Source organism: Danio rerio, chromosome 7 (assembly GCF_049306965.1).
Source record: "Danio rerio strain Tuebingen ecotype United States chromosome 7, GRCz12tu, whole genome shotgun sequence".
In the NCBI taxonomy this organism is placed as follows: Eukaryota; Metazoa; Chordata; class Actinopteri; order Cypriniformes; family Danionidae; genus Danio; species Danio rerio.
The window spans coordinates 39,023,932-39,044,927 of record NC_133182.1 but is presented as its reverse complement, the minus strand read 5'-3'; the positions used below and the strand labels follow the sequence as shown (position 1 = coordinate 39,044,927).

The following is a 20,996-nucleotide window of genomic DNA, read 5'->3' as shown; positions in this document are numbered from 1 at the left end:
GCTTGCCTTTATTTCCTATATTGTATAACCTTATTGTATGTTATACTTTTTTAATGGCTATTATTGATTATTAAAACTGATATTCAACAAAGACAGGGTATGTTTCGTATTTTTCACTGAAAATGAAAGGAGACAGTGATGCTATAGGAAAGCTATAAAATATGTAGCTCTACAACGCCTCAACATTTCTGTTGTCTGTTAAGTTGTTAATATCAAAATTAAATTAGCAGTTCATTATAACATGTTTTAATTTTTTTGTTAAGATAGTGAAACAGCATAGCCTGCAGAATCATGTGAATGAGGTTACAAAGTACAATGTTCCCTTTACCCGATGTGTCCTCGGGTGTGTGTTTTCCATATCAAACTTGCGAAGTCTGAACTTACAAGGAAAGGATGAAAGACTGAACTTTCTGTAGGCTACTTAATATTGAGGAAAATATTGAGCCCCAATCAGTCACACCTCCGTTTTCAGATGTCTTAATTTCCCACCATCCACACTGACACGGAAAAGCAGCGTTTTAAAATGTAAAAAAAAACATTCTCTCCAGCGTTTTCAAAATGCTGTTTTCAGCTCTCGAAAACTCTGGGGTAGTGTTGACAGAAGGCGTAACCTTAGCAAAACTTGTGCATTTTAAAACAAAAACTTATTAGTGTAAACGGGGCCTAAGAAGTCATCTTTTAGATGTCTCAAAATAAAAAATAATGTTGATTCAGGTTTTATAACAGATAAAACCTGATTCAGGTTATATAACAGACTCTGTTAAGATTTTTTATAACAGACCCTGTTTAGAATTCATCTTCTTTTTTTTTACAACCAGTGATTGGCCCTTTTAATTGTCCATAATCAGTATTTCTTGCTTGTTGTTACAACTAACTTTTAACCTCATGCTAAGGCCTCATAGAGGTGTTCTGAGGACCTATAATTAGTATTCAAATCAGAATCACTTCTTATCTGAACCTAGCATACCTGCATAAATTATTCTTTACAATAAAACATGAGACAGACCTGATAAAAATTAGGCCAAAGTGCATTTTGTGATTGATGAAGTCTGTATTTAGCAAATCTCATCATAAAGGCTTGTAGATCTGCCTGAATTGTGAGGCATGAGCTTGTAATTCTGCTTCTTATGACTCCTTTTATGCAGTTGTTGTGTAATTATTATAATTCACACCAGTTACACTAAAAACCAGCGTGACCTAGGTAGCCTCATTACTCCCCACTTCATTTGTTTTCATTATGCATTCATTTTACATTCATTTTGAGTGTTCATGTTTTTGTGTTCATCACTTTGAATGCAGACTGTCAGCATTTGTGTATTTCAGTACCATTCAGTACATGTTTTCCTCAGATTCTGCAGAAGGAAGATGCCATTGAGTGGCCAGGAACTCTTGCTATTGTACATTCCTACATCTCTTACAAAGCAGGTAAGGGCTTTTAAATACTAATGCTGTGATGGTAAACTTGCACAGAATGATGATTTGAGATCGCTTTTAAAAATATCCTGAGTTTGGAGTTTAAAAGGGAAAAAAGTCTCCTATAATGAGGCTCTTATGAAATGCACCAGTAAATTTCTGATCTGTGGGAAAAACTGTCCTAGAATTATAGAACAAAGCCGTAACCACCCACTTTTTCTGCAGTCTTGCTTCTGGAAGTAATTTCCTTTTATTTTATTCATTCAACTCTGAGATGAATCACAACATTACAAACTTTTTTGACAATTAGGAAAATATACCAAAAGTTCTAGACGGTGCACTTTTTATGAGAGAATTATCTAAAGTAGTTTGAAGCACTTAGAACTGTGGTCAAATCAGAACAACAGTGCCTTATCGAATGATACAAATAGAGAACATTTAATGAGAAGTACAGTTTACCACCTGGAATAATTTGGCAATTCAATTTTTCCATTAATCATGTTTTGCATGAATTCAATCCATTTTAACAGTCCAGTGTAAAAAGGGCAGGCTGGTTCAATAAAAAAGCAGTAGGTGTCACTTATGGAAGGGCAGAAAGAGAGTAATAAACAAAACACAATGTTAGTGTGGTATTTGTATATAAGTATTCTGATACACCCTATTTATGTTTATTTAATTATTAATACATGTTTTAAAACATGTATGTTTATTCCAAATGCTACAATTAACATTTGTTATAATTGCCTTTAATTCAGTGGTTCTCAATTCCGGTCCCTGTGTCTTGTGTTTGACACAAGGATCAGTTCTTGGATCTCTCTGTAAATGAGTGGATGATCTGAATCAGGGTGTGTTAAGTAATGCTGAGTTCAGACTACATGATTTTCAAAGTGGTTTTCACACTGCATGACTATCTGGGACAGCATTTCGTTGCTGATGTGTCTACATTATGCACTTCTCATTATGTAGTTAATAACAAATGATGGACTACGTGGCATTTTTATGTCACTTTTTGCGTGTGTTTGGTTGTGAGACACAGTTTAGACAAAGTTGTCGGCGATTTTTCCTATTGTAAAGTCACGCGGTGTGAATCCCCTGTGGACTCATAATTGTATAATGACAGGAGTGTGATCTAGTTCTTCTGTTTTAAGATGGTTTACAAGGATATGCCTTGTATCCTCACAATTCAAAATGCTTAAAAAATATTAACTTACTTTTATTTTTGTTACTTTTAGCATTCAAAATTTGCCACAGGTTTTCTGTGAGGATTGGGTTTATGACTAGGGGTAGGGGCTATATAATAAACAGTTTTTAGTAGGGATGCTCAGTTCGATGTGCTGAAGATTGATATCGGCCGATAATCACATTTCATGACTCGATCGGTACTTAAAAATCTGGCCGAACTCATGAACCGATCACAGGAGTTTGTTTATGAGTTTACAACCAGAGGAAGACACACAAGTGCTCCAGTATATTATACTTAGCCTAAAGCCACCTTTCCACTGCCTAGGATATTCAGAAATGACTTTCGAAATACGCCCCCTTGTGGCAGTTTTCAGTTTGTCGTGCACCATGGGAGTGAAGCTGTTCTTGCAGTGTCTGAAATAAAGGAGTGCAAAACCAAGAGTCTTAATTCTCTGTGCGCTCACCATATTAAAATGAATGAGTACTAGAAACTCATAGGCCACTAGAAATTTGGGAGGGAATGTGGAGACAACAAAAAAATAATATTTTTTATTACTCTTTTATGAATAGAAGTGTTTTTTTTTAAAATAGACTTTTTTCTGATTAAAAAAAACAAAAACAAAAAAAAAACCTTCTATTTCTCAACTTGAACGCACAGTCTTGCTTAGAAAACACTGGAATACATCACATCCGGTCGGCCTGTCCCAAACGGTCTAGTCGCTGGTGTTCAAATATTTCAGCAAATCGGATGCAAATTTTTAACATACGGAGATGATCAGAACACCACGCAGCTCCCAGACTACTCCCCATTGGAAATTAATAATTTCCAGTCTGTTACTTGTCGTTATTCGTGTGCAGTGGAAAGGCAGCTTAAGCCGAAGTAAAATGAACCAATCAATTATTGCTGTTTCTGGCCATGACATATTTACACCTAAATAGCATCCTTTATTTCTTCTTTTAGGTAAGACGAGATCTTCACTTAAGGTTCATACTTAGTTGGAAAATGTGCTTAATGCATTATAAACCTTGAAGCATCAGAATCGGTACTCTGTATCGGCTAATCACCATGACAAGGAATTGGTACTCAGTATCAGCTGCTAAAATCCTGACAGGAGCATCCCTAGTTTTTACAGTATAAATTGCAATATGCCTATGGCGAGTCTCCATAAACCATATACAAGTGTGTGTGTGTGTGTGTTTGTGCGCGCAATGCCATGGTATAGCGTAAGTCTTAATATCCCCAGAGCTCGTAGTGCATCTGTTTAGACAACTTTCCACAGAATTGTTAAATCAATTTCTCTATTGGGAAAATGAATGGGGTTTGTCTAACTTGTGCATTGAGATTCACACGTACACACATTTCCCTGCAGCTAAAGAGGGAGAAAAGGATCGACTGAAGAGATGGAGTGCAGAACTGCGTCAGGAGAGAGAAACGCTAGAACACAGAGTCGGACAGCTCAGCAACTCCATAACGGTGAGAGAAGTTCATATCATCCACTATTCATCTGCGCAGTGAGTCATACCACTGAAATTACAAATGTAACTGTGCTGCATTAATCCGCCAGAGTTCATTTATTATCCCAGAAGGCCACTATTCCATAACTATATAATGATGAGATTTTGGTCATATGAGTCAGCAGTACTATGTCTTCTCTCCCTTCACAGAAATGTATGGACAGCAAGAATAACGTACTGGCCCAGCAGAGAGACATGGAGGATTCACTCGACAAAATAAGAGGCCTGGTGCATCTGATCAGAGGAATCCAGCTGTCTCCTTTCATCTTGGCTAATGGAGAAATGTCCCACATTGGAGCTTCCGAAGCCAGCAGCTCCACTACAGACACAAACAACAACACAAATACCACAACAAGCTCCTCGGGGGCTACGGTGATAGTCAGAACCCTCTCAAACACTAGCGAAACCTTAAACCAGACCGGCGTGAGTAATAACACGGAAGCTACAAGCGCAAAGTGCGACGAAGGCAGCGAGGAGAGCACACAAATCAACAGCACGGCCAGAATCAGGAGCGAACCCACAAATACAAACGCAGCAGCCTTCAGCAATAACAGCAGCAGCAACCTGGCGGTTCTCAGTTCCAACGGAACCGTATCCGCAGGGGAGGAGAACACGAAAAAACACAAAAACAACAGTGACCTCAGCGTCATCCCACAGGCCCTCCTCGGCCCCATCGTACCCCTCACAGAAGTGACGGAGGGCGTCAAATAGCGTCGAACGCAGTTGGGAGCCTAAAGCGTGCCAGTTAACAGTGTTGTTGTTTTGTGTCGTCGTTTCATCTCTTGTATCTATGAGGGAAAGAAAATCCATAGTGCCATTTACTACATGCAGGAAGAAGGTTCCTAAAGTACCAGCAATGTGTATGCTAACGTATGCACACGGAGAAGATTTCTACAAAGAATAATGATATAGAAAAGAGTAATAAAATTTAAAGATATCACACCATTGTGTGCCTGATACAGTTGCCATATAGCACCTCTGAGTGGGAAGGCTTCTGAAGGCTGGATCGGGTGAAGGTCTCGTCCTGCTAGATGAGTAGTGCAGCTTCCTATCAGGTTCCTGTAGCTCCGATCTAAGACAAACGATACGACGCGTCTGTTTTTGTCTGTGAAATGCAGCCGAGGTGCAGTCGTTTCGTCTAGTTTTCAGTTGTCACGTCTCCAGAGGAACATGGAGCGCAAAAACAGGTCTTTATCACACACACACACTGACAAGAAACACAGGTCTTCCAGGCGTTCTGCTGGAGGTTTAACTAGTATCATTTGCATTTGTCTATTTTGTGGTGTTTTTAAAGAAAAAAAAATCGAACATTTCTGTAAATATGTTTTGCTATTTTTTACACATGACCTTATTTATAATTTCCTTCTTATTAAAAAAATCCGTAGTTCTGTTCTGCCAAATAATCGATGCCACAGGGAACTGTTCTTTTACGTTACTCTGAACATTAAAATAGATATTTAAGAGTAGTAGAGTAGTATTCGTAGTGTCGGTCCTGAAGTGTCTGTGAGGTAAATTCTGACCATGCCTTATCTACTGAACAGATGTGATTTACTGAGAGCGCGGTTCTCTCTCATCCTTCTCCATTTCCACATTGATTTGATTATGTTTTTGTTTTTACCCAGACTGTAGCAGGGGTCTCATGCCTTGTCCAATGACTTACGAGGAATCATGCAGTCAGAAATATCCCATAAAACCGGTGTGCCAGTAACGTTATGCTTATGGGCCAATTTAAGGGCTTCTGTTCTGTATCGTTTTAACACACATGGAGTCACTTTACTAGGCGATAATAACACTGTTCTGAAAGCTGTCCAAAAGCACAACACAGCATGCCTAGTGCAACTACTCCACCATTGTTTCTTAGGAGCTTTGCTTCTTTTTTCTGTTTCACATTTTGCATTTCTCTATCATATCAGAGCTCTTTCTCACCACTGTGTGCTTTCCAGTGTGTGACTGAACATGAACAAGCACAGACAAACACGCCAGACCACTTCAAACACCAGAGATTCAGCCGCGGTAGCTTGAACACTGTATCATGTGCCAAGACGACACTGCTTTCATAGTGTTTAAATAAAAATAGAAAAGCACAAGAAATAATCCAGAAACACAGCGGTGTCAAACACACATGGGGTGCGTCGCTTTTGATAAAAGACAGAAATATCTCCAGTGTTTATATCTTCGTTTCAGGTTCGTGAGTGTTTTCGATCCTGAACATGCAGCTCTAGCCTGCAGTAGCCTCTGTGTATTGGTTGCCTTAAGTTCTATAGACTATGTTAGGCTGTTTCACCGTAGTGTTATGACTTGTCGGTGTCTTAGAGTGTGCTTTTTTTCTCCCCCCTTTTCGGAAACAGAACCTACTTTGTCATCCGGTGTGGTTGTGTTAGTGAGGACAGTATAGCGAATCCGACCACTACACGTTAGGAAAGTGCTTTCTGAAGTGCTTGCGTCTTCTGTCAAAACACAATATGAATTGCTGGTTTGTTTGTTCACCTTTCTAAGAACTTACTTTTGGTTAAATGATTCCATCCCAGGATGATGATCTGGGTATGTACCCCTCATTTTAATTTTATTCCATCTAGTATTCACATGTTTTGTCTGATGAAAAAATTATACTACAACATATTTTGTCACAATTGTGAAAATTCCAAAGTGACACGCAGGAAAGCTGCGTTCTGTTTGGTGGTTTATTGGTATGTCAGGTTTTCTTGTGCATTGAAAAAAAAAGAAGAAAGAAAAGGGAAAAGAGCCCTTACATAAACGCTCATCAGATGTGACATTTGCAAATGTCATCTCCCGTCTTTAGGGCCAAGAATCCTAAGGCCAGATGTGGCTAGTAGGACTGACAGTGCTTCTGTGACAGATGTTCTCTGATGAGATAGATGGGAATCTACTGTGTCTCCTCATTCATGTCCCTTACACACGAGAATTGGGTATAGTGTCCTGAAGTGTGCGAAATCTGATTGTCAGATGTTATAGTGTTTACTGAGAGCTCAGGCTTTTGTTCACGTTTTCAACGTACGCATAATTATGCTTATGAAGAGTCACATTCTTACACCTCATGCTGTTACCTCATTCAGGTTGATGAAACCCTCAAAAATAAAATCAAGGACGGATTATTGCGAGCTGAAAATATCAGTCTGTAATCTAAAGTCCTTAACTATAAATTGAGAACACATTTTACATCAATTTGTTGTATTAAAAGTGTCTAGATTCTTTCATAGTTTTTAAAAGGGATGTGTATTGCCGTTTCTGTTTCATTTTACTTTTATACATTTTGTATGTTTGTTTTTTTATTCTTATAATTAATCTTGTGTGTTGCCTGATGTCTGTTTACCTTTTCTCATAGAATTCAAATCCATGTGTAAGTTATTTGAATATATAACTTCATGAATTTTTTCTGTTGAGGACACTGGATATTACTGGAGCATTTGATCAATTTGTATTTATTTATTTTTACCATTTTTGCTAAATAAAATTGTAAATTAAATAGCCTGTTATTCCTCTGTAGATCAATTTCGCATTGATGTAATTAATAGATATGAACACTCATATCGATGGAATAGACTTTCTTATAACCCATTTGAAAACATTTACTTCAGAGTGAACTTTACACTCTTCCAGGACAGAGAACGTCTAAAAATGGCAGTCTATAATAAAAACAAAAACACCATATAATTTGTTCTGCTCCCACATGACATTTGAGTCCCAGAGAGGCACATATCAAAATGAAATTGGATCAAAAGAGCATCAAAATATCAAGTCACAAGACACAGATCATCTGCCACATGGTGCATCATCTGCCATTTTAAGCTTGACTTAATAATACTAGACAAGTTCAATTAATCAGAATGAACACGAAGCCCATAAATAGGCACGTATGACTTCTCACACATAAACTTACAGAAACAGAATGAATGTCACAGGACTCCACTTCAAAGCAGTGAAAGGGATGCAAAAAGAGATTAATGTTGAGTGTTTAAAATATATATTTTTTTTACATTTTAAAATACCAGTTTAAAGCTCAGAGGTTGACTGCTTCCATAATAGCATACTCTCACGAGTGAGTAGAAAGTAATTAGACTTTTCTGTATTTATGTGTGTAATGAGAATGCAAGCAGACCTACTACATATTCACCATTTTGCCATTATCATATTATGACCTATCTCTGCATCTTTGCTGACATTTACAAATCTCATGTGGCCTTATAAAATCGTGCACAGTACATTATAGGTCATACTTTTTCCTACATTTGATGAATATTGTACATGTATAGGCTACATTTTTCTTTTGTGACCGTTACTATGTAGTAACGAAGTATGTGAATTAGGAAAGCAGCCACTGACTCCCTACACCGTGTGAAGTTACATTGTTCTCCTCCGACATGTCAGCTTCTGGCTTTTTCTGTGGCGTATATTTAAAGTGGGACTACCTGGTTGTCCAGGCGTCTGTAAAGTCAGTCATTGTTGCTTCCACACACGGCGCCTTTTTGCTGTCTGTCAAAAATTCGTCACAAAAGGCACTTGTTCTCCTCGGAAATGTAGTCACGTCATGAAAACGGCAACATGTTGGGGCTTTCTGGTCACCACTGCATTGTTTTACTTCGAGTGAGTTTGTTTTTAAGCGCGTGCCTCATCTGCAGCATCCGCGAGCGCTTGTCCATAGCCAGCAGGTGGCGCTGAAACTCCTGACGCACTTCACGCACCAGCTGACCAAACGCAGCCTCCACAGACGAAGCGTCCTCTGCTACAGACAGCTCGAAAAAACTGCACCTGCATCACAGGTCATATCTTAAGCAGGGTCTGAAGGGGTTAACAAGCAAGGCTGGACGAATTACACATATCAAGCCTTTCAGTAAAAATACAGATGTTACTCAAGTGAAAGTGTTAAAGGGATAGTTCACCCCAAAATGAAAAGATGCTCACTTTTTGCTCAACCTCAACTGGTTCCAAACATTTATGAGTTTCCCATTTTCTGTTGAACACACTCACAAAATATATTTTGTAATATGTTAAAGCCTGTAATCACTGACTTTCATAGGAGGGTTAAGTAATGGCGTAGACCCACACGTAATCTGCGGGTGCAGAAATTGGGATCAGATTTTTAGCCTAATCATTGAGTCTATTTGCTTGTTAAAATATGTGTAAATGTATATTTATTCAGTTTTTAAATGAATTTCAGGAATATTACTGACTAATATGAAAGTGTTCATTTGATTTATTTTCAAAACAGTTAGTAAAGTAATATTTTTTGTCTTTTAATTGATATATTGGTAACACTTTATTTTGATGGTCCATTTGAGTATTAGCAGACTGCTCAATATCTGCTGATACTGCTTCTTAAACAGACATTTAAACGAATATAAGAAACTTTGGAAGTACATGTCAACCCCAACCTAACAGTCTACTTATAATGTAATGAGAATTAGTTGGCATGTAGATGCGATGTAACTTACATCAACAAATGGACCATCAAAATAAAGTGAAACCATCATGTTATAAAATAGACTTACTTTGTTTACCAGATAAGTGGATCTAATTGAATTTCCATTGTAAACATTAAATAAGTTTAAAAGCTTTTCTTTTTTTTATTTAACATATCAAAGTTTTAGTTATGATAGTCCCAAAATCAATCTGCATAAATCCACAGATTTTTTAGAAAATTCTCCATAGAAATAGCAAAAAATGTCCGCAGATTTTGTCTGGCCCTAATAATGGGTTACTATAAAAGTCAATGGTTATAGGTTTCTAACATTTCTAACACTACTTTTGTGTTCAACAGAAAAAAAAAGAAAGTCATACAGGTTTGTGTCAATTGCAGGATGAGTAAGAAGATGAGAAAGTTTTCACATTTAGGTTTTACTTGAGTCAAAGGTTCAAAAAGCTAGTATTACTGCTTGACCTTTACATGCTTGTATCAACGTAAAGTGTTTATTCATCCATTTATTTATTTGCAAGAACTTAATATTATCTAAACTTTTCAGTGACAAATACGTTTGGTATTTAATCCTTTAAGTTTGCAAACTGGTGAAAATAACAATATATTATATCATATAAAAACAGAAATTAGTAAACAAAGTGTTTAATAGGTAACAAATACAAACATACAATATAAAAACAGATATTACGACAAAACATGTCAGCATTTTAAAATTAAGTTAGATATTAAGTTAACTCAAACTAATAGGCTTAACTAAATATGATAAGCTTGTTTACAAATCAGACATGGCTATCACATCTCTGCAGTTTCTCCAGTTCAAAGTAACAAAGAACTACTGTACATGATTTTATGAAATGCATTAGAGTAAAACTATAATATGCTTTGGAATGTAGTAAAGTAGCAGCAAAATAAAAGTGCACACTCTTCCAGGACACAGAAAATCTAAAAATGGCAGTCTATAATAAAAACACAAACACCATATAATTTGTACTGCTTCTTCATGACATTTAAGTCTCACAGAGGCACATATGAAAATGAAATTGGATTTAAAAGCATTAAAAATCACAAGACACAGATAAAGTCAGAGACATAGATTATCTGACATTTTAAGCTTGACTTAATAATATTAATACTAGCTCAATATAGTTAAGTCATAAAAAAAACATTAAAGTAAAATAGCATTACTGATTATATTATAGTTATATTATAGATTCTAGATGATACATTTTAGATTGTCTTTACATATTCATTATATTTTTGGATTATGTAATTGAACTGAATTGTAATATTGAAAGCTAATATTGTTGTATGTAACTTTCCATTTCTGACACTCCAAGTTAATATTTTAAACAGTTAAATAGTATTTTTTACTAATTATAATTATATACTATTAATAACATTAACATAATACTATTAAAATATAAAACAATTACACATTTCTAGGGTTTAGCAATTATATTGTTTTAATCTATATATATATATATTATCATTTCAAGAGTACACACTTAGCTGATGACTGATTATAAAGCTTGTTTGGCATGCTGTCCGGGAAGAGAGCCCTGGGCTCATAAGATCATCGAGCCTGTAGCTCCCTCCCATTTGCAAGGCAAAAGGGGAGTTTGAGCTCAGGTAGATCTCGAGAGCTCCCCTGCTCTAGTAGCCAATGAACAGTTTTCAGTATATAGACAGTGATTGCTCTTAAGAGATTACTACTCACTAGGAGCATGTCTATGGTGCCGATTTGGATTAGTCAATTAATTTAAGTTGCATGTTTTTGGACGGCAGGAGAAAACTGGCGTACCAGGGGGAAACCCATGTGAGCACGGGGAGAATGTGTGATCTCCGCACAGAAACGTTGACTGGCTTGGTAAGGACTAGAACCAGTGAGGTTCTTGCTGTGAGGCGACAATGATAACCACCGTGCCACCCATCTAGAAAAGAAGGAGGAGTAGAGGTGGTAGGGGGAATTTTTCAAAACGAAGATGGCTGTTATATGGAACTTAAGGTATTTATAGTGGCTTAGGAATCGTTTGATTGGTGAATCATAAATTGGATAATGCAAGACCAGCCGCAAACAATCATAAGCACGTGATCCTCTTGAAATTAGTTTATAAATAAACTTCACTTAAAACTGCTGCTATCTGTGAGACAAAAGCATACTGACCTCAGATCAGAAGCCAAAGCCTGTCCCTCATCTGTCCTCACAACTCGGCCGTTCTCCATGTCACATTTATTGGCAACGACAACCGTTGGAATACCTGTAAGACACACACACACACACACACACACACACACACACACACACACACACACACACACACACACACACACACACACACACACACAATGATGTAATGGATGCTGTAACTCTGAAGGAGAACAGACTACCATTAAAATGACAGTACCAGGTGACAGATGGTATAATAAAGGACTGCAGTGTTGTGATACTCTCTTTCCCTCTCTCTCTCTCTCTCTCTCTCTCTCTCTCTCTCTCTCTCTCTCTTTATCTCATTCCACGAATCTGTCTGTCATTTACAAACTCACACTTAAAGGCTGCAGTGTACTATATTAAGAGTTCGTGCCTGAGGTGAAATCTCTGAACTGAGACCAATTAAGGCAGCCTGAGTCACACTGATGGATAACAGCGCTATTCGCTATTCGGAGGGTCTGTACACATAAACATGACTGCTTGCGGTAGCACTAATAACAGAACAGGCTTGCCTTTTGTGCTCAGTCACTACACTGTGATGGTGATCATTCACAACAGTCTTGATTGGCCTTACCGAGCGTTTGCTTAACGTGGTCAATCAGTCTCTTCAGACGCGACACGGCCTCAAAACTGCTGCGGTCCGTCACCGAGTACATAATGAGAAACCCATCACCCCATTTAATGGAGCTCTCCAGAGAGGACGCAGCAGCTCCTACACAGTCCTGAACACAAACAGATTCACACATTTGAATAGCTTGCATGAATGTGTGCGATGGAGGTGACGCATATCTAGACGTGATCCTGAAAGCAATTCCAGAGCTGAAAGTATGTGAATTAAATCCACACACCAAGCCTCCGCCTTCTCAAATGCACTGGAAATTGTATTCTTTCAGTGTTTAGTCCATACAATAGAAGTCAATTTGAGAGCCCACAGACTGTCATTGTACTGGAAAACACAATCATGATGTGTTTCAGTATATAGACAGAAACCTTCTGTGAGAAAGGAAGCCATGCAGGTTTGGAACAACATGAGTTTGAGTAAATGGCAGAATTTGACTTTTTGGGTGAACTAACATCTGATTTATTTCATCGGATCATTATAGGATTGCACGATTTACCGGTACTATGGTAGTATCTTGATACTATGGCTCCAAATTACTAGTGGTGCCACTGTAGTTTGTAAACGGTAGTATCATCATTAACGGTCTATCTACAATAGATATTGTTGCATGTGGAAAGTCACTAAAATGCTCACACGTTTGTGCAACAACAGACCATTTTATTTTAATAATGTGTGGGGAGCCCTTTAAGGTCGTAGATTTTAAAGTTTCAAACGCACACCTGAATCTGTTCAATTCTGTTCCTGTCAATATGATTTAGTAGCTGCAACAACCACAACAATCCATTGAAAAACGACCCACATTGGTGCCAGTGTTGTAGTGGTTAGTGCGTCGACACATGCACTTGGGTGTTCACGGCGACCCGAGTTCGATTCCCGCCTCGAGGTCCTATGCTGTTTCTACCCCTCTCTCTTCTCCCCACATTTTCATGCAATACACTCTACTATCCTGTCCAATTAAAGGTGAAAACCCCAAAAAATAATTATAAAAAAAGAACAACTCACAAAGGTAAATGTTGAATTACTTTAGATTGTTACCTAATAAGACCACACAATTTTGACTACTTCATATAGCCTTATTTTGTTGGAAAAAATGCTTTTTTTGTAACAAATTTCGTTTTGGCATAATTTGCATGTTTATTTTAATGCATTTTTGGTTGGTCAGTTATCTACAAAATAAACAAAAAGAACTCATACAAATTAGGAGAAGTGAAGTGCAACTAACACTTTTTCAATAATAAGAGAAAGAAAGTAGACCTATTATAACATCTAAAGTACAGTATTTCTGACTATTTGCTTTATTATTTGAGTAGTATCGCAATACTATTTGGTATTGTGATACTTCAGCTGGTATAGTATCGTAAGATGAACTAATGGAATTGCGACAACCCCAGATCATTAGTATAATCTGAACAGGTTATGTCAGAAAAGAGAGTCATCCAAAATATCACTGCTGCACTCACACAGATGGTGCTGCTTTGTCCTGATCTTATGAATTAACAAGTGCTGCTCTACTGTGTAACACAATCAATGGCAGGCGGGCTGTTGAAGCCACTCCGCCAGCCTGAGATTCAGTAAAGCAGACATGAAAGGAATGGAATGGTTCAGAGAGTCCTGTGTCTCATCAGCCATTTGACAAGGCAAGACCATCCTTTTGTCTTTTTTTTTTGAGTCTGTGGATAAATATGCCTGTAAAACAACACAGTGGCATATGCACAGAAACAGAGAGTGTCTCTTAATGCATCAAAGCAAAAATACAACACTAAAACATACTGTGAGATGCTGTACCTTATTAACAGTGTCCAAAATCTCCAGCTCAATCGCCTCCTTGTCCACTATTTTCTGACACCGGTAGTTGACCTCTAAAATACACAAAAGGTATATGCATCATGCCTTCTGCTAAATTTGGTTGTTGTACAGTGAAGACAAAGTTATGTTTAGTCAACAGAGCATTAGTGTGCATTAGACAATAATGATAATCAATAATTACATATATTGCGATAATGAACACTTACAGTGAATGATTATTTATTATTTAAACCTTTAGAAAAATATTCAGATTGTTGTATTAGTCGTTGTATATTTAATCATATAATTTCTGTTTAACTAAGAGATTTTTTTCAACACATTTCTAAACATAATAGTTTTAATAACTCATTTCTTCTTTCTTTGCCATGATGACAGTAAATAATATTTGACTAGATGTTTTTCAAGACACTTCTATACAGCTTATAGTGACATTTAAAGGCTTAACTAGATTAATTAGGTTGACTAGGCAGGTTAGGGTAATTAGGTAATTTATTGTATAATGATGATTTGTTCTGTAGACTATTGAAAAAAAATGTAGCTTAAAGTGGCTAATAATTTTGACCTTAATATGGTTTCTTTAAAAATTAAAAAGCTGCTTTTATTCTAGCCAAAATAAAACAAATAAGACTTTCTCCAGAAGAAAAAATATTATCAGAAATACTGTGAAAATGTCCTTGCTCTAATAAACATAATTTGGGAATTATTAAAAAAAATTCCAAAGGCGAGCTAATAATTCTGATTTCAACTGTATATAATTTTATAATTATTTTGTTTTGTCGTAAATTTAATATGGATTATATTTTCAAACATTAATATAAGGGTTCCACATGATTATCTGGGCTAGGAAATTAAAAATAAGTATATTAGCATTTTGTTTGTTAACTCTGTAAAGCTCTATATATTATTCATTAATTTGACTAGTCAGTGTAATGACAACTACTAAAGCATTTATTAATACAAATAAATAATAAATAATATATTTTTAGTAAATTCCAAAATAACAAAAATTTAAAATTTTAATTGTTATGTTGAATTGAGTAAATAACTAATACAATTGTGTCAGGCCCGTAGTCAAGGGAGGTTCAGGTGGTTCGAAAGACCCACCCCTCACTAAGTCCAGAATTCATCCCATATATGAGCTCATTTGGCCTATTTTGACTGCTATGCCATCATAAATAGTGAAAATAACCCATAGAAAAAGGTTTTAGATCAAATGAAGTCCTCTGTTGGCTGCCGCTTCAGGTTTGACTTAAGTTAATCAGTTTTGGCCAGTGCACACAATTATTTTTCATGAGTTCAACACCCAGCTGTTCAAGAAAACATACAATCTGACATAAGAGAAGTCATCTTTCACTACTTTATTATATAAAATAGAGAAAGTATTTTGCAAGTAACTTTTCTTCTAAATATTGGATATTCTTAAAACAAAATATGACCAATGAAAAGATGTGAAGCACCAAAAGTGACCGATATTAAAATTAATTTGAATACTATTTTGGAAATTTTTGCTATTCACGAATTTTCAAATGTACTTTTTTTTTTTTTTTTTTGCTATGATGACTATCCGACAAGCTATTTCAGCTAAAATTGTGCTTAAAATGAACCATTAAATCTCACAATTAAATATTAGCCCAAAACAAAGCCTATAACCAAAAAAGATACACTTTTTGAGAACAAGAACCACCCCTTTCACCAGGCTGGCTATGGGCCTGTGTGTTGTATTTTTTATTAACTTAAAATAAGTAACTTAACTATAATAAGGCCATTTCCTACGGATGATTTTAATGCATTAACTAACATTTACTAATCAGACTTTATTGCAAAGTGCTACATATTGTACTTTATAATCCTTTTGCAATTAAATTAGTTTAAAACTTTTATTTACTCTGAACATGTATATACAATAACTCACTATACACTTATTTTGTTATACTACCCACTGAAGTGCACATTTTTGGAGCTTAGGTCAATATCCTGATAATGCAGAATACTGTTATAAAAGGTTCAGCAATTAACAAGAAAATATGAAACCATCATAAAACTACACTGTAAAAAATCTGTAAATTTAGTTTTCCATATTTTGTGATTCATGTTTTTTCTTCACTTATTTATGCTTTTGAATGGCATTATGGGATATTGATCTATCCTCCAAAAGCTTTTCATCTTAAAACATTTGAATAGGTGATATTGGCATTTTTAATAGTTTACAGTAGGTTGTTGTTGTAAATTACAGTACAAAAACCTAATAATACGCTGCCAATACATGTTGTTATTTTACAGACTTAGTTCTCTATATTATGTAAAATTTTAATGAAAACAATCTCTCTAAAATGTCAATAAAAGTAATTTTGTTAAACAGTAGAGTTAAATTTTTAACAAGAACGGTGGACAGATCAGAGATAAAACTCCCACAATGCAATTCACAACCGTAAATAGACAGAAAACACGCGTGAATCACAAAATACGGAACCTATTTGTAGTCAACAAATATTTTTACAGTGTAGTGTGTATGTATTTCATCATTCTTACCCCTTTTATGTTCATACTCTCCAATGAAACGCCTGGTGATGAATCTGACGCACAGAGCTGAAGTTAAGAAGAGAGAAACAGGGCAATAAGAGTCATCAAGACAAATCAATATCCATTAAACCCAGTAATCCACTGCAGTGTTACCTGTCTTGCCACAGTTATCTCTTCCCAGTACCACGAGCTTCGCCCTCAGCATCCTCCGTACAGACTCTGACATGGTCAGTGTGGACAATAGTATTTCTGAATAACAGACACTGTTGGAGACGGTATGAGACCAAATAAAATATTGTTTGTAACGGTCTGCTCTAGTTAAGCGAGTCTGTATTTCACGTTAAAGGTGATGCGGTTGAAATGAAAACAGTTAAAGTTCAAAATAGGCTATGTAAAAGAATGAAACAAAGTTCCCAAGAAATACTTACTTTGCTCCCGAAAGTTGCTAAGCAAGCAGACTGTACATCATAGCTCCAATGGAGACTCTGGCGGAGATCATGAAGCAGACTCTGCTGGTTGCGCGTCTCCGTCTGTCTGCTTTTAGTAATGACATTAGGAATAGCGCGCGCGCACCGCGGACAGCACGTCATTGTTCAGCGCGCTCTCTCTTCTTATTCCACATATTCATCACTGGGCTCGACCGAGAGACTCATTAAACAACCTGATGATTTATCGCCTTTGACAGTGGAGCCTCCGGAGCAGCAGAGACAGCCTACTCAGTCTTGCCGCCAACAAAACCATTAATTAACCCGGGCTAAAATTAAAAGCTTTATATTCTTGTCCTGATATATCGTTCACTCAGACTAAAGAGCATCAGTGGAGACCTTTGAGGACCAAACTCTTACTAGGTGAGTGTTTCTGATTAAATGAACTAAAAAGAACCTTTTGATCTGAATGGAGATGGACTTATAAATAACTAGCAGGAGGTTTGCTTTTGTTTTGTCAGCAGTTAATAGCAAGTTAAGAAGCAAACTTCCTGCTTCAAGGATAGTCTCAGGGGACTTTTTTCTCCCTTTTCCCTAATGCATCTTATTTCCTTTTTCTAAAAGCTACCTCTCATCTGACCTGTCTTCCCCTAAAATTTGTGATGTTTGTGTATGGTCGGAGGGGTCCAATTTCACTACATTTAAAAATTTATGTGACAAATAAAGGCTTATCATTATCATCATCATCATCATCATCAAATAACACACCTGTCGTAAATGCAGAAACACAACTATGGTTGATGTGCTATTTGATGATTCAATTTTACATGTCCACGATTTTAAGTAAAATATTAAAAAGCAGGTCCGTAGTCAGCCAGGTAAAAGGGGTGGTTTCCCCCCCCCCCCCCCCCCCCCCCCCCCAAAAAAAAAAAAACTGGACCTTTTTAGGATTATTCAACTTGTTTTCATTTTAATTTTGAGATTTAAATACTGCATTTTTAAATACTGCAAGTTTTAAATTAAAAACTGTTAGGAAAAAAAAAACTGGCCACCCCATTCAACTTTTTTAGTCAGAATTTGGCCCTTTGAATAATAAAAATTAAAACATATTAATAATAATAATAAAATTATAATAATGTAGATCTTTAGACAAAATAGAATTTAAATATGGGCCTAAAAAGGAAATTGAAATGACAATAGTTTGTGATAAGAGCCCATGTCTTTAATTCCTAAAGTATCCCAGTAACAACACAAAACAAAATCCGTCTTCCTCCATACACACAAAATCAGTGATTACCTCTTTAATTTGCACGCTTTTATTAAAAATATTACCTTTAGAGTTGCAAAAGGAGACAAAAGTCATACACAAGTTTAAAAGGGCATGATGGTGAGTAAATAATACACTTTTCATCCTTTATCAAAATCTTAACATGCAGGGAGTCATCAGCATGACATGTGTATCATTAAAACTATTTCATTGTGAACTCCTACATTCCCATCCTAGCTGAAATGATTCTGGATGAGTTCCTGTCGAACTCTCAGAGCCTCTGGGTCATCAGTGTCAGATGGATCGATATCTTCCCCTGATTGGTCGGTGGCCTCTGTCCTCTCAAAGGTCCAGGCATCAAGGCCGGACTGCAGGGAAATGTTATGCAGCACACAACAGGCCTGAATTATATGAGAGCATTTCTCTGGGGAATACTGCAGGTAACCCTTCGCCCCATCCAAACACCGAAAACGTGTCTGAATGGCTCTAAATGTGCGGTCTACAATCTCATGCGTTGTTGTGTGAGCCAAGTTATAGCGGTAGTCAGCAGGAGACTCTGGACTCTGCACAGGAGTCATCAGCCACTTCTTTAGAGGATATCGGTTGTCACCTACAACAAAGGCGAGAGACAGAAAAAAACATTTCAGATTTAAACTAAATCACAGGATTCTTTAGCAATATCAAGAACAGGTTGCAGGTCTCACCTAAAAGCCAACCTTCATCATCATTCTCTTGCTCTTCAAACAGCTTTGCCACATTGGACTGCTTAAAGACCGCTCTGTCTGTCAAACTACCAGGCCAGTGTGTCTCAGCACTCAACAGCAGTCCTCTGGCATCACATACTAACTGGCAATTGATCGAGTGAAATCCCTTTTTATTTACATAGGAAGAGTCATCCGCATTGGGAGCTTTAATGGCTATATGTGCACAGTCCACAACTCCCGTCACATTAGGTATTCCTGCAATTCGGTAAAACTCATCTTTAAACTGCTGCTTGGTGGCCTCATCCCTAGTAAAGCCGATGAACTCTGGTGCTTTCTCGATCAGAGCTTTGGTGACGTTAGAAACGCAGCGACTCATGGAAGCCTGGCTGATGCCAATCGCGTCTCCCATCTTACTCTGGAAAGAGCCGGATGTATAGAATCCCAGGGCTGCAAGAATCTGAACATCTGGGCTAATTGCTCGCGACCGCTGTGTGCGTCTCAGCAAGCTATCCTTTAGCAGTTCCACCAGGTAATAAATGAACTCACGTGGGAAGCCAAATGTGTTCAGCAGAAAGTCATCCGACACGGTCTCGATATCAAATCGATCAAGAGTTTTGTGACCACGACCATGCAGAAGCAGGTCACAGTCTAGAATTGCAATAGAGAGTGCCATTCCACACACTCTGGAGGATCTGTGAATAAAGGACACACGTGAAGAGCAGTGAATGTCATGTAATATCATGCCAATAATGAAACCATGATACACACAATTATATTACTAGGACAAAGGTTTTCAATATTTTAGACCTATAGATATAATCCTCTGTGTGTGAGGAACCACATCCTAAAAATGTTTAAAGCATAGGTCTCAAACTGGATTCCTGGAGGGCCGCAGCTCTGCACAGTTTTTTTTTTATCTAACTCTAATAAAAAAACAGCTGATCCATCTAATCAAGGTGTTTAAAACTACAAGAGACTATTAAGCAGGTTTGAGTTGGAGGTTGTTGGAACTAAACTCTGCAGAGCAGTGGCCCTCCAGGAATTGAGCTTGAGACCAATGCTTTAAAGAGATCTATATAATTCCTTGTACGAAGATATTTAATTATGTGTAAATGTAATTTATATAAATGCAACAAAAATTAATATTTAGAAAACATTTAGTATCTATTAAGTGACATCATTGTTTTATTATTTAATACAGCAATTTTTATTCATTAAATCACATTTTAATTATTAATTTGAGACTAAATACCTTGTATTTATTTTATTCTTTTGTTAAAATTCGTTTGTTTGTTTTTTTGTCAAATCAAATGTGTATTTATTTTAAATCTTATTGCTGTATTTTATACTTTATCTTTTATAAAGATTATATAATTAAATCAAACTTGTTACATTTTAATTCATTTTATATATTTAATCAATTTTAATAACTTATTTTGTATTATACTATAATTGTATTAGTTATGAAATTCATTTTATTTAATTTTTTATGTTTTTTATCTTCACAAACCCCCTATCATTCCTGTTTGTACCAGACAACATTTCAACAATACATATGAACTAATAACCCAAGCGGTGCAATCAATGCAATAAAATGTCGTGCTTAATGTTTTTATGTCTTTATTGTGTGACTACTGTTTAACACAAAAACACTAACGTTATTTATCTCACATAAACTAAACTATGATCCAGTTTCCTGCCTGGTTTTCGAGCTATTTTTCAGAACGCTAAACGCAATCGACTCTTCATACTGTTTATCTAACGTTGAACAGAATATGCATAATTCGATAATCATTAAAGTACAGGAAACACTCAGTTTAATAAGGAATGAATAGATCATTACCAGCACCAGCGGTTGTTTGTGTACGCCGACATTAAAACACGACGTGACGACCATAA

General features: G+C 36.5%; 3 protein-coding genes across 14 annotated transcripts in view; 1 reads left to right on the top strand and 2 right to left on the bottom strand.

The window, feature by feature from the left end:
* Nucleotides 1–7,594, top strand: part of phf21aa (PHD finger protein 21Aa) — a 40,305-nt gene extending 32,711 nt beyond the window's left edge. For all 12 annotated transcript variants that reach the window (XR_012382407.1, XR_012382405.1, XR_012382404.1 and 9 more), the window contains 3 exons: nt 1,350–1,425; nt 3,966–4,069; nt 4,261–7,594. Coding sequence is in view for 4 of the 12 variants with exons in the window: in XM_009303358.5 (XP_009301633.1) it covers nt 1,350–1,425; nt 3,966–4,069; nt 4,261–4,821 (741 nt within the window). In the remaining 8 variants the exon portion in view is untranslated. The remainder of the gene's footprint in view (nt 1–1,349; nt 1,426–3,965; nt 4,070–4,260) is intronic.
* Nucleotides 5,698–17,233, bottom strand: zgc:110699. The gene is made up of 7 exons (NM_001020806.1): nt 17,130–17,233; nt 16,855–16,964; nt 16,711–16,767; nt 14,161–14,234; nt 12,328–12,475; nt 11,709–11,802; nt 5,698–8,877 (listed from the first exon to the last, which is right to left on the bottom strand). Exons 2-7 carry the CDS (start codon nt 16,925–16,927, stop codon nt 8,688–8,690), a joined length of 636 nt encoding a protein of 211 aa, NP_001018642.1. The 5' UTR covers nt 16,928–16,964; nt 17,130–17,233; the 3' UTR covers nt 5,698–8,687.
* A 1,193-nt stretch (nt 17,234–18,426) lies between these two features.
* harbi1 (harbinger transposase derived 1) lies at nt 18,427–20,966 on the bottom strand. Its single transcript, NM_001003734.1, has 3 exons — nt 20,941–20,966; nt 19,098–19,789; nt 18,427–19,003 (listed from the first exon to the last, which is right to left on the bottom strand). Exons 2-3 carry the CDS (start codon nt 19,768–19,770, stop codon nt 18,627–18,629), a joined length of 1,050 nt encoding a protein of 349 aa, NP_001003734.1. The 5' UTR covers nt 19,771–19,789; nt 20,941–20,966; the 3' UTR covers nt 18,427–18,626.
* Nucleotides 20,967–20,996: the final 30 nt, after the last annotated feature.

Coding starts and splice junctions, on each gene's coding strand:
- zgc:110699 (NM_001020806.1), bottom strand. CDS start 16,927: ATGTCAGAGTCTGTACGGAGGATGCTGAGGGCGAAGCTCGTGGTACTG. Junction 12,476..14,160: donor TTTTGGACACTGTTAATAAG/GTACAGCATCTC, acceptor GTTTGTGTTCAG/GACTGTGTAGGAGCTGCTGC. Junction 11,803..12,327: donor CCACGTTAAGCAAACGCTCG/GTAAGGCCAATC, acceptor TGTGTCTTACAG/GTATTCCAACGGTTGTCGTT.
- harbi1 (NM_001003734.1), bottom strand. CDS start 19,770: ATGGCACTCTCTATTGCAATTCTAGACTGTGACCTGCTTCTGCATGGT. Junction 19,004..19,097: donor TGATGAAGGTTGGCTTTTAG/GTGAGACCTGCA, acceptor CCTTTGTTGTAG/GTGACAACCGATATCCTCTA.